This window comes from Schistocerca serialis, chromosome 9, assembly GCF_023864345.2.
Source record: "Schistocerca serialis cubense isolate TAMUIC-IGC-003099 chromosome 9, iqSchSeri2.2, whole genome shotgun sequence".
In the NCBI taxonomy this organism is placed as follows: Eukaryota; Metazoa; Arthropoda; class Insecta; order Orthoptera; family Acrididae; genus Schistocerca; species Schistocerca serialis.
In genome coordinates this window covers 501,963,733-501,977,832 of record NC_064646.1, presented here as the reverse complement: position 1 = coordinate 501,977,832, position 14,100 = coordinate 501,963,733, and the positions used below count along the sequence as shown (strand labels likewise).

The window sequence follows — 14,100 nt, the reverse complement described above, 5'->3', positions numbered from 1 at the left end:
TACTTCCTTAGTCAATGCACAGCACGTAAATAAATACACGCTATAACTACAGTAATAATATACTTTCTGAAAGATTTTATTGTGTTGAATCTCCAGCAGCAATGGCAACAATTTGGAATGCCAAAGTGCCACAATACTGATGACTAAAGAATGAGGGGGTATACTAAAACACAAGAAGTGTGCAGGATATAGGATCTGCATGACTGGAGACTGAAACACAGTCATGGTAGTAATTATGTTCACATTGGTTGAGAAATGGGAAAGAGAACGATGGTCTGACAACAGTATACTGCAGGAGACTGCCGTCAGGTTGTCGTATTGTGTGTTCTGTGATGGATAGATGGTTGCCCTTCATTTGCGCAATTCGGCCATTTGTGCATTGTTAAGATTCTGGGAGCGATGCCTCCCTGCTAGATTACACCTGGTACAAGTGTTATAAGCAGTTAGCCCACTTGCTGGAATTGAAGGTAATTAAGTGTACTATGCTGCTGATGCTCACTAATCAACCCCTCAAGACTGTTGGCCAGGCTCAGTTTGGGAGTAGCATACAGGATTTTTCTTGGCCAAATGTGCGTATAGTTGTTAAAAATCTAGCTGTAAGGTGTATTCTGGGCTGTGATTTTTTGCAGTTGAGCCAATGCTTACTGGATTATGCCTGTGGTCACTTCAGTTTTCAATTTAGCCAGAGGAAAGCTTTCAGTTCCGTGTTCATGGTGTTGGGGCGAAAGTCTGTAGGGGCAGCGTGCCACAGACGAGTGTCAATGTTAGACACCTGTTGGCAGATCAAGCTATGCACATTGAACGAGGTGATAGGTAACGTTCCTGAAGTATTAACCAACAAGTTTGGCGTAAATAATAAAACCGAATATCACATCCAGCTCATTAATCAGCAGGCAGTGAGTCAAACCCCTCATCAATTATATCCACCTAAAATGCAAGAACTACATGAAATAATTGACAAATTACTTGTTGATGGTGCAATTCGCCCTTCTATCTTGCCTTATACAGCACCCATTTTCCTGGTACCTAAGCTGGACTTGAACCAGGCTCATTATCAAATTCCCTCAGCCAAGGGTTCAAAGTCAGTGACAGGATTCTGTACTGGCTATAATCTTTTTTAATTTAATAGAGTACCTTTTGGGCTAGCTACGAGTGCAGTTGTTTAGTCATGTCTGTTGGATTCGGTTCTGGGGGCTTTTAAGTCAAAGTTCATCTATAATTACAATTACCTTGATGATGTAGTCATATAAAGTGCCAGTTTTCAGGAGCGCCTTGATCATCTCCATCATGTGTTTGGACATCTGAGGGAAGCTAGTTTGACTGTATAACCCTCCAAAGTATCCATGGCTCAGAGCAATATATGTTTTTTAGGACACATTTTGTCTCTTAAAGGCATAGCCACTGACCACAGTCAAACCCAGTCCATTCATTCATTTCCAGTCCCCAGAGAGACGAAAACCATTGCTCTTTTTATTGGAATGGTTAATTTTTTTCACAAATTCATTCCCAATTTTGCCCAGATGGCTGTTCCTATCAACCAACTCCTTAGGGCAAGAGTGAAATTTATGTGGGGTGAATCGCAGCAAGCCACCTTTGATGCTGGCTGTAAGTCCGGCTCTGGTGTTGGGAATTCCTGATTTTAATGCTCCATTCATTGTTCAAACAGATGCCTCCAATGTTGGGGTGGCTGTGGGCCTGTTACAAGAACAGGATAGGGAGAGGAGGTGCCTCGTATATTCCTCAAGGGTGTTGTCACCAGCTGAGAGTAAGTAGTCGGTGTACGAATTAGAAGCATTGGCCATCATGTTCGCCTTAGAAAAATACAAGTTTTACCTAGAGCATCGTCGGTTCCATCTCGAAAAAGACAATCAGGCCTTGAGCTGAGTGCTGGCTTGACCTCGCAAGACAGAGTATATAGCACAGGGGGCTCTAAGGATTTCTGCATTTCAATTTGATGTTTGTCTTATCAGACAGCAACAGAATCAGACAGCTGACGCATTGAGTCAAATATTTCAGGTTGATGATGTGAGTGAAGAGCCGGAGGCCAATGCACAGCTTGTGTGACACAAAGGTGTTTTGACAGATTCCGTACTTGTTCGCCAACTTGAAAACAGAGCAACAGCAAGACCCCGAAGTGCAGCCGATATATGATAAATTGAATGTAGGAAAAATAGTTCTGGGATAGAGAAGGATTTCTTGTGTTTCTGCCCAAATAGGAGTGGGGGGCCAAGTTATGCATCCCACGGAGCTTAATTCCTGGAGTCTAAAGATTTTCATTATGTGGAGGTCACCTGGGGTACCATAAGATGTGACTTAAGATCAAAGAGAAGTTTACTTGGAGAGGGCTGGACCAGGACATTCGAAAGTTGGTCAGAGTGTGATTGGTGCAAAGCAGCTATGGCCAATACAGCTCCCAGGAAAGGGTTTTTCCAATAGACTCGCGAATTTCAACCAATGGACCAACCTCTTATTGATTATCTAGATCCATTGCCCAAGACCAAGAGGGGAAATCATTTTGTCTTCATTCTAGTTGATGCTTTCACCAGGTTTGTCTGGTTAATTCTTGGAACTGGTGTTCCAAGTGCCACAATTATTCAACATCTTGAGAAGATATTCACCACTTTTTGCCCCCCCTAAAACCATGGTGAGTGATAATGCACCTGCATTAAAAGTCCAAAGACTTTAGGCAATTCTGCTTTGACCACAGAATAATGCATGTTACTACAATGCCTTATTATCCGCAATCATATTTCACAGAAAGGATAAACTGGAACCTGAAGTCCACCCGCATCACTTACCATTCAGAATCAGAGAAGCAATGGGATTTGCCCCTAAATTGGCTGCCCTTTGCCTTTAATACCACCCACCATGAAACTCTTATAACCACTCCTATCAAAATAATGTTGTTGTTCTGATTGAACTCTCCGTTAGCCAATTTATGGTCACTGAATGATATGTTGCCAGCGCGAAGATGCGAAGGGGATAAAGATAAAATGGGAGATGCAGCTAGGAACAACATCAAGCTGGTACATCATTGGGAGAAAGCCAGATATAACAAGGGTAGGCGAGCAGATCTATTAAGGTACAACGTGAAGTGTTCTTCAAAAACTTTTGTTTTGGGTGCCAAGTCAAGGAAGTCAAGGCATCACAGAAAAATTGTTACCATGTTTTGTAGATCTTGTGTGGTGGTTAAGGGGCTTTGGCCGGTGAACTTCCTGCTGAGAGGCAGGGCGAAGAACTAGAGCGCAACTGAGCAAGGTGAAGGGTCGAGCAGGTACACCTCGATTCTAGAGCCTTAAGCAAGGGAGATTCCGAGAAGTTACGGCTCAGCCTCCCCCCCACCCCCCGTTCTGCTTTAACAGAGGGGGGGGGGGGGGGGGGGGGAGGCTGAGCCGTAACTTCTCTCTGGAGTGGTTAGTGTCTCAGCTCTTTCTTGTGCCCATGCTCTGCCATGGTGCGAGTGGTTGTGATCACCTTTTGGGATGTGTGCAAAACGATTCAAAGGAAGTCAGCATAGCAGCAAGATGCAGTGGAAGTTACACTGGTTAGGGAGAGAGGGCAGTGACCCAGTCAGTCAATCGGTCAGTCAGTCATAGTCATTGCAGTAGTGGTCGCGGCCTGGTCAGTGGTGGGTCATGCGAGCCCAGAGTTTTGTTTTGGCTATGTATGGAAGCAATGCTTGTGAGTGGACAACCTAGCATGAGACTTCACGCTAATAGTAGAACTGGGGCCTTGCTATATCTGGAGGACAGTGTGGCCATGAAAAGGCCTGAATACAACCATCTACATCCTACACCATACCAAGACTTCTGTCAGCTGCTGCCATCTTCAGCTGTGTTAATTCTGGTGGGTAAGCTATTTTCTCATCCAGGATCATTCTTGCACGATTAACTGTTGGGTGGCCCTTATGACTTTCACACTGAGCTGCGGTACCTCAAATGTGCTGTTGCATTTGTGTATGGGAGCTCCTCGCCCTGTAGGTGCCATTGTGGTTACAAGCACTATCTGTGTCTATTGTGTAATTTACTGGGTGTTACAAAAGCTGTGCAAATTGTTCAAATTGTAAAGAGCTTGATCTCAGAGAAATTTTGTTGGAGTAATATCTGTTTGTTTAAAGCCCAATGCCTGGTAAGTTCTATAAGTGTGACAGTGGCAAACTGTTATGTTGTTTGAAGTACATTGTATTGAATAGCACCTTGAGTAGTCTTAATTGTGAGTCAGTCAAATTAATGATAATTGTTGCTCTGGCAGTACTGGTTACAGCTCCTCAACTATGTGCACAAGCAGCTCAAATTAAGCAATGCCATTTTAGTTGTAATTTTAAAGGTGTAATTTTATCTTAACCCTATAATGAGATGTGCTTTTATTGCTTTGCACACTGCTAGAGTATTTCAATAAGCCTCCTACTGAAATCATTTGATGGTTGAAGTTGCAATGAAAGTGTTTTACACGCTTTAAAGTATTGCAATTTGCTTTAAGAAGTTCAGACTTATTGACTATTTGCAAGATTAATATCAGATTTAACATCTTGCATGCAAAAGATTGGCTGGCATCACAGTTGGCATAAAACGAGCCATGTTCTAATAGTTGTTTGTTGTGTTATAGAAGGAACGTCTTGTTTTATAAGCTGACTGTGATGTGACTCACGTGTTGCTGCATGACCAGTACAGCTAAAGGGTCTACGATCATGGAAGGCTGCTAAGTTTGAGCAGCACTGTAATTGATGTATATATTCTACCTTTAAGATATTGTTTTCCGATTTAAAACTGAAGCTTGTAAATGATTTTTTTGGTGTTTTAAACTATTCAAAACATTACAAACCCTTTTGGAGCCACAAGGCACAAGCCTTGTTAGTCCTCCGTCAAATAATGTTGTCGAAAGTATTTGCATTGAACAAGTAAAATATCGGTAAAGTCTTTTCTTAAATCATCTTGTTCTTGCTTTAAAAAAAAAAAAAAAAAAAAAAAAAGAGGTAAACCTATATTTTGCAACTAAATTTTGTCACAAGCAAAGAAGTAAGTTCCAAGTATCTAAAAAAAAACAAGAAAAAGAAAGAAAGGTCTTTCACTGAAAGAAGTTACTGCATTTGTCTTAAATTAACATATGTATTCTTAAGCAATAGGCCTCTTGCAAGAGTTTTCTGAATTTTTGACTTTATGCATTATTTGAACAAGTTGTAAGTTATAATATTTGTGTGTGTGTGTGTGTGTGTGTGTGTGTGTGTGTGTGTGTGTGTGTGTGTGTGTGTGCGCGGGCGCGCGCGCGAGCGCACAGTGTTGGTTGTTTCAATACCTAGTGAATAAAGTTTTTTGTTGGGAATCCTCTACGCAGTTGGTGCTTTCAACTCCCTGCAGCCTTGAGACCTGCTAGTAACATACCACATGGTTTGAGTCTCAGCACTGAATTCATTAAAATCTTGCATCACCTGATCCAGCAGAGTCAAAAACATTGGTGTAACACGAATTTCAGAGAATGCAAAATGAGAATAGAAAACAATCAAATGCAAAATAAAACATGACCAGTACCAGGAATTGAGGTCACATATAAATAGTAACACAAATGCCAATAACACTCACAGATTCGGTCAGAGGTGAATAGGACAACAATAGAAATTTTGTGAGGAAAAATATGTAACTAGGGACAGAAAAATTTTGCAGGAATGATAAAACGAAAAATAACACAAAATTATCAATTGTTAGTGAAATAATGCAGAATTGGTATTTTTACAAGATACTGGAGAAATAAACACCTGAATATGGCAAAATAAACAACACCAAATTACATAAAAAAGACACTGAATCTGGCAAAAAATGACACTGAAATTGGAAAAAAAGACACCAAAGCAAGGGAAAAAATTACAACGTAACTGGAAAAAAATTACACAAGTTTTGTCACCAAATTTGGCAAAAAACATGACACCAAATTTGGTGAAATGCTGATTCCAAATCTGGCAAAAGCATGACACCAAATTAAGCAAGCCAAATATGGAAAAAAATAACATTGAATTTCGCAACAAGTAATTTCAAAAGTGGCACACAATAACACTGAATTTATCCAAAAAAATTCTATACTTGACAAAAACAACATCTATCTTAACAGAAAATGATATCAAGTGTGGCAAAAAATACACAGAATTTGGCAAAAGTACAGCGAATTTGGCATATAAATAATAACAAATCTGGCAAAAATAATAATGATTTTCAGCAAATAATAACACAGATTTTGGCACTACAATAAAATTACGTTTTCCTTTTCCTATATATAACCATTTTACACTGCACCTCCATAGGGTCTCATTCTGGCCAATTACTCACCGAAAAGATAGTACAGGGAAACTATATTTAATTTAATGTAATTCAAACCTTGCAAACTGACATGGCAGTTCTCTATTAAGTTTTACATAAAATAAGCACAAAACAAAAAAGAAGAACTGAAGAAATGAATGACACGAGGTGTTCAGATTGGACCTTCAAAATGGAAGGACAGCTTGGGCAAGGCTGGTCAAGATATACTGTCTGCCAAGCTAGTGAGAAATTTCTGCATTAAAGTAGTACTATGAATAAGATCCATGGCACTTACCCCAGAAAGTCCATCCAGACTACGGACTTCCTTCTCCAATTCCAGACCATTTTCCAAAATGGATAATGCTGTGGGACCAGTCACTGCACGCAAGCAACGAGACCCTGATCCGGATGATTGGAGTGAAACTACAGAAATGGCTTCTAAATCAGCTGTATTCAGGACATGTGTCCCACAGCATGGTTCCCTGGAGTGATGTAAGAGCACATGTACTAAACACAAAATTATTTACATGAAGTTGCAAAGTGATGATGTGTGTGTGTTGGGTAAAGTGATGATGATATAAAGATAACCGCAATATACATGCAAGGTAAGGAGTATTTTCAAACCTTTTTCTCTTTTTTTCCTTTTTCCTGGATCAAAACTTATGTGAAAATAAGTCTCGATTGGTTTACCATGACTGAAGATTACAGTATAGTCATGTCTTTATGTATGTGCAATAATCAAATCCTGACAACTATTGATCTCATAACATTAATTAATTTGGGACACATTTCAAGCTACTAGTGGCTAATCTCCAGTCATCAAGGCAAATAAATCACTTAAACACAGGATGAGGATTCATCATGTTTTGACATCTTATAGTGGCAAATGTATACTGCAAAACAATTTGTAATGATATTCAATGAAAAGAGCACATTTAAAAGTTTTGTTTACTTCATTGCAGGTTTCATTATGATTAAACATATGGCAGGACAGCATACAACCATCAACCCAGCAAAACATTCTGCGATGGTACCAACATTTGAAAAACACAGGTCACCTCTGTAAAGGAAAAAGCTCTGGACAACCAGGTACTGCAGTTGAAACAGTGGAGAGTATTCATGGGACACTCCTTCATAGTCCAATGAAACCTACATGTTGTGCAAGTCACAAACAAGACATTGCACAGCCAACTGCGCAGAAGATTCTGTGCAACCAATTACAACAGAAACCATATCATATACAGCTACCGCAACGTTTGCAGCCAAGTGACTGCATCATCAGATGTGAAATTTTGTCCAGGAAGTAATGAAATGTGTTGAATTTGCCATCTGATTCGTGTTTAGCGATTTGAGGTGGTGATCCACATAATTGGTCAAATGAATTGTTGCAATGCCCACATGTGGGGCATGGCAAATGCCATTGTGACAGTGGAGGCTGCAGAGATTCTCAAAAGTAAATGTCTTCTGTGGTGTTACATGTACCAAAGTGTATGAGCCCTACTTTTTCCCTGAGAAAATTGTGATGTACAAGTCTGGTTGTTTCCTAAACTGATATCTAATATCCTAAACCTCATATTCCAAGAGCTCCCTCTCATTGGTATACAGTATCTTTTTGCAATCCGAATGAGGAACTTCCAAACTAGCAGACTATGAGTGCATTCAGTGAAATTTGGCACTCTTCAGGTGGCCCCCAAGGTCTCATAACCTTACTGTTTGTCATTTGTTTTCCTTTGGAAACAGGCGAAAGACAATGTTCACCACCTCTCTTTGGCAACAACAATAACTCAACTCCATGATCGCATCACTGCTACGTTGGTGAACACTGACAGGTAATGCTCGAAAATACATGGTGGATGCAAAACAGTTTGTCTATATTGACAGTAGTAGTCAACATAGTGGTGCAGTTAGGGTCATGCACAAAACATCAGGTCATACAGTTTCTAACTGTTTGCGGAAAGACTTTTTGATGCAGAGAAAAAATAACCAACACGCTGACATGTGTACATATTAAGGTATTAACTGTTACACCCTGTATCCTGGTCAAACTTGAGTAATTCACAGATGTTTGTCATGTATCATTTGAAATGTGTAAGAAACTCAAAAATTGCTTTTTCATACACTGTACCTTTTATGTCCTACTTTTTGAAATACAATCATCCAAAACACAATGAATCTTCTGTAATGATCCTTTATATTTTATGTTAAATAAAATATTAACTGAATTATCTCTAGTTTGATGAGTCTAGGTCTTTATCAGATCTGGATCGCATGCCTCTTGCACGTACATCCACTGGTGAGTCTGGGGATCAAGTATCTATCCTCACTCTGTACAAGTTTTCTGTGCTGTTTTTAGTCATGCTTCACTATGGACCATCTTTATAACCTGAAGCCTCTATGCCACAATGTACTCTTAATAACATCTCAGCATATATGTATAACTTAGGAAGCTTAATTCATCAGACTCACTCAAACCATCACAGCACAACACAAACCAACTCTTACAATACTTGGGACTCGTTTCATAAGTTTGGTTAAAAGGAACAGCAGCAGCCACTTAGCGTAAAGAAGAACAATTATGTTGCAAGCACTCTCTGAAAAAGTGTTGAGCACTCTGCAAAATACATTATCAACAATCTTGCACAAGAGTTGAACGTTATTGGTGATAGAAAGTAGGCTTCCAAACACAGGTTACATGTTTTTCCTAGCATATTATTAGCCCTGAGGAATATGTTACATCCACTCCATTGTATTACTGATATGTAATTATTGTAATGAATGGAAATTAAGAGCGCCGCCCCCCCCCCCCCCTCACGCACGCGCACACACACACACACACACACACACACACACACACACACACACACACAGAGACAGAGAGAGAGAGAGAAAGAGTATGTTGTCCCAGCTAACTGCACTGTGTCAGAACTGCAGCTCAACTACGGTGAGAGGCTGTGTCAGGTGGATCGGTTGAAGATAGAGACAAGGTAATGACCACGAGGGAGGGTTGGTGAATGGTGGCTGACAGGTGGGAGCGAGAGGCAGCAGGTGCACTGGAGAGGAATGCTGTTGGTTCACAATTTTAACATGATTTTAAGTAGCATGTTACTTCATTTTACCTCCAAATCTATCCAACACTCTTTCACACACTGCTCCTGTAAAACACACACACACACACACACACACACACACACACACACACCTCTGACCGCCGCCTCCGCAAAGTAGCATTCTGGTAATCACACAGTACCATCCCAGACTGGAACAAATGAATCATATCCATTGACAAAATTTCGACTGATTGTTGTTTCAGGTGAAAGCATCTCACCATATACCAGCTCTGCTGCAATTTTTGTACAGCATTTTAAGTGGTTACAACCATCACCCAGCTGTCCCCTCGAACAACTGGGCAGCGCCAAACTGTGGCCGAGAGCAGAGTTGACCATCCAGTGTCAGAATGTGCTGCTATGTACATGTATATGTACGTCTATACCTACATCTACATCTATTCTCCACAATCGCTGTGAAGTGCTTGGTGAGAATACATCTCTAGTACCAGTTACTACAGCTTTTTCTCATTCCATTCATGAATGGAACACATGAAAACTGTTTGTGCCAGCTGTGATTAATCTAATCTTATCCCCAAGATTCCTATGGGAGGAATATGTAGAGTCATAATTTAACCCTTTAGCTGCTCCGGACGCGTTAACGCGCACGTCTTTGTATCTGACCCTACGTGCTTCGAATGTTGTTACGTGCGCCAACAGTCCTTCTACCTGGTACTCCAAACGTGCATAAACACGTTCAGAGCACACAGGTACAAAGGCGTGTGCCTTAACAAGTCCAGAACAGTTAAAGGGTTAAGGTTGCTGTTGAAACACTATTATTACACTTTCTTGGTATAGTTTCCGTCTATCTTCAAGAGTCTGCAAGTTCAGATTTCAACAGCTCCTTGACACTCTCCTGTGGGTCAAACAAACCCGTGACCATTCGTGCTGCCCTTCTCTGTATACGTTCAATATCCCCTGCCATTCCTATTTGGTATAGTCCCACACACTTCAGCAATATTCTAGGATGGGTTGCATGAGTAATTTGTATGCAATTCTTCTTTGTAGACTGATTACATTTCCTTAGTATACTACCAATAAACCAAAGCAGGCTACATGCTTTGCCTATGACTGAGCCTACGTGATCATTCGCGTTCGTGTCCCTACAAAGTGTTATACCCAAGTATTTGTATGAGTGTAATGATTCAACTATGACTCACTAATATTATATTCAGTAGATACTATGTTTTAATTGTTTTGTGAAGTACACAGTTTCACATTTTTTAACATTTAAAGCAAGCTGCCAATAATTGCACCATTTTGAAATCTTATCAAGGTCGGACTGAATATATGCATAGCTTTGTTCACACTGTATTTCACTGTAAATAACAGCATTATCTGTGAAAACTCTGAGGTTTTATTAATATTGTCCACAAGTTAATTAATATAGAAAATAAACAGCAAAGGACCCAGCACACTTCCCTGGGGTACACCTGATGTTACATCTACATCCGTCGATTGCTCTCCATCCAAGATATTACGCTAAATCTTCCCTACCGAGAAATTCTCAATCCAGTCACATATTCTTTCTGATACCTCATATGATCATATTTCTGACAATCAACAGATGCAGTACCAAGTCAAATGCTTTTCATTAATTGAGAAATACTGTATCTCCAGATTGCCTTGATCTGTGGCTTTCAGGATGTCATGCAAGAAAAGTGAATGATGGGTTTCACATGATGTGCTTTCACAATCCATGCTGGTTGGCATGGAGAGTCATTCTGCTCCAGATACCTCAGCATGTTTGTGCTCACAACATATTCTAAGATTCTACAACAAATGGATGTAAAGGACACTGAACAGTAATTTTCTGTATAACTTCTGCTACCCTTCTTGTAGATAGGTGCAACCTGTGCTTTCTTCCAACTAATGGGCACTTTTTTTGTTTGAGGGATCTGCAATAGACAGTTAAGAGGGGACTAATGCATCTGGGTATAGAATCTAATAAGGATTCCTTTTGCCCTTGGGCTTTATTTGATTTTGATGATTTTATCTGTTACTCAACACCACTGATACTAATATCTACTTCACTCATCTTTCCAGTGGTACGAGAATTAAGTTGTGGCAATACTCTTGCATTTTCCTTTGTAAAGGAACATTTGAAAACCGAGATTTCTGCTTTTGCTTTGTTACTCTCAACTTCAGTTCCGGTCTCATCCAAGTGACTAGGCGCTAACTTTGGTGCCACTAACAGCCTTTGTATATGGCCAGAATTTCTTTGGATTTTGTGAAAGATCATTTAATAATATTCTGCTACAGTAATTACTGAAGGCTTCACACATTGTTCTCTTGACTGCCAAACACATTTCATTATGCTTTGTTTTATACCTATTATGCAATAGTCTGTTTCTTTAGAATTTTCTTTACAGTAACTGTAGACCAAAGAGGATCTCTCCCATGATGAACTGTCTTACTAGATACATATCTATCCTGTGCATGGTCAATTATTCCTTTAAAGTTGAGCCATAGTTCCTCTACATGCACTTGTCCTGAGCTAAAAGTTTCAAGTTCCTCACTGAGGTCTGATACTATTACTTCTCTGTCTAGTTTGTTGAATATATAAATCTCTCTGCTTTTTTTTAGTTGCCCTTCGTATTTTGATATTCATTGTTGCTATAGCTCCCTCATGGTCACTAATACCGGTTTTAATGTGGACTTCCCGAAAAAGGTTAGGTCTGTTTGTTGCCTTAGACCTCGTATATTTCAGTCATGGGTGGGGTTCTGAACTATCTGTTCTAGTAGTTTTCAAGAGAAGGCATTTAATGTTTCACAGGACATCTTGTTGTACCCATCATTAACAAAACTATAATGATGCGAGTTGATTGTTGTATGATTGAAGTCTCCTCCAATGCTTATGGTATCATTAGGGAACTCATGTGTAAGTGAACTACAGTTTTTAGTTACATCAAGAGGAGAATCTGGAGGTCAATAAAAGGGCCCTATTACCATTTTTTGCCCACCATTGATACTGAGTCTTGTCCAAATACTCTCACATGCTGCTTCAATTTCCATCTCAGTGGATTTGAATTTCTTGTCTATTGCAACAAATACATCACCTCCAGTTCCCCTTTGCCTATCCTTTCGATATTTACTTAAAATTTCCCCAAACATCTCAGTCCTGTCAATTTCAGGTTTTAACCGGTTTTCCATAACTAGAACCATGTGAGGTTCACTGCTCTTCAGGAGCCCTTCAAATTCTGACACACTGTTGCAAATGCTTTGGCACTTAACCACTAGGATTTTAATACCCTCGCCTGTTGGAGGCATTTCTTTCAATCTTGGACTGATACTCCTGGGTTTCCTACAGCTGTTATCTGGATTTGGAGGAGAGTTGCCTACACTAAAACACCTTTTGTGCACTCCACACAGTCAGCTACCTCAGTAGCAGCCTCTGAAGCAGGGGGATCCCACAGTTCTCAACCTTATCATGTGCGTCCAGGAAGTCGCAGTCTACCTTGTCACAGAAACCTGGGAGTGTCTTGTTCAAATGAAAAGCAGGGGGCCACAATCTGTTCTGGGAACAATGCTGAAGATTGTGAGCTTCGTTGAAACTCCATGAGCAGGGCTGGTTTTCTCAACTCTCTCTGCTGGTTGCTGGAATGATCCAAATTCGACCTCACAGCCCAGATGACAGGCACTGTTTGTCCCAACATGCATCACAATCTGTAGTTGGTTGAACCCTGTTCCCTCAATAGCTGCCAGAATAGTCTCATCAACATGCTGAATGAGTCCACATGCATACACACTGAGTGTATCTGGTGCTGCTTCCCACCCCCTGATTCGATTTCCCTAAGCAGTACCATTATTCACTTTACATCTGAACTGTCGACAATTAATTAACCACTACCCTTTTTTCGTTTGCCTCCTTTTGACATGTGACAAAGCAGGTTTCTCCAAAGCAGGTGAAGTTTCACTGAAATACAGCACCTCAAACTTGCCTGTTACAGGAATCGGTACAACACCCTGAGTCCTCCTTGGTCCCTGTCTAGCCAGTATGGGTCATCACAGTCAAGTGGATGGGTAGCAAAGTGGCTTGTATTTCCTGCAGATAAGACAGTATCCACAGAAGAGGGAAGTACTTTAGGTATCTTTGGTACCCCTGATACACAACTCTTGTTAGCCCTCCCAACTCACCCATTTGTGGCAGCTTCCAATAACTTAACAGTCGACAGGGCAATGTCCAGCTGCTTACAAATAGTAACCATTTCATCCCCTACCTGAGAACAGCAAACGCAGTGGGGCTGCATTATGCCTGGTACACTATTTTACAGAACAGCAAACAATTTATGGCTGGTGCAGTATTTTATGCTAAGCTTCTTGATACTCTTTTAATTTATGAGTTTCACAAGCTATAAAAATTATCAGCAGTCTTTTGGAATTTAAGTAATTTATAGCTAAAAATGAAGTCTATTATGACAACAGGAACCTCGAGATAAGTCTTGCTAATTCTCTGAAGTGTTTTTCAGGTTATAGTTACTAAGAAAGTTTGACAGAACCATTTTTTATGATAAATGTAGGCAATATATACTCCTACAAAAAGAGAGAACTAATATGACACGATACGTTACTTATTGACAGTGACTGTAAATCGCAACACTGATTTATTACAAAATAAGTTATACAAAATACTTGTAAATCGCAAAAATCTTTGCAAGCATTTGAAATTTCACAAATTACACTTTTCTCACATAAACATACAACAAAATTTG

At 40.1% G+C, this 14,100-nt stretch overlaps 1 protein-coding gene across 2 annotated transcripts in view; it reads right to left on the bottom strand.

The window, feature by feature from the left end:
• Positions 1 to 14,100, bottom strand: part of LOC126418780 (alanine--tRNA ligase, mitochondrial) — an 85,685-nt gene that overhangs the window by 28,802 nt on the left and 42,783 nt on the right. For both annotated transcript variants that reach the window (XM_050085712.1, XM_050085711.1), the window contains exon 10: positions 6,580 to 6,766. In XM_050085712.1, the coding sequence (XP_049941669.1) occupies positions 6,580 to 6,766 (187 nt within the window). The remainder of the gene's footprint in view (positions 1 to 6,579; positions 6,767 to 14,100) is intronic.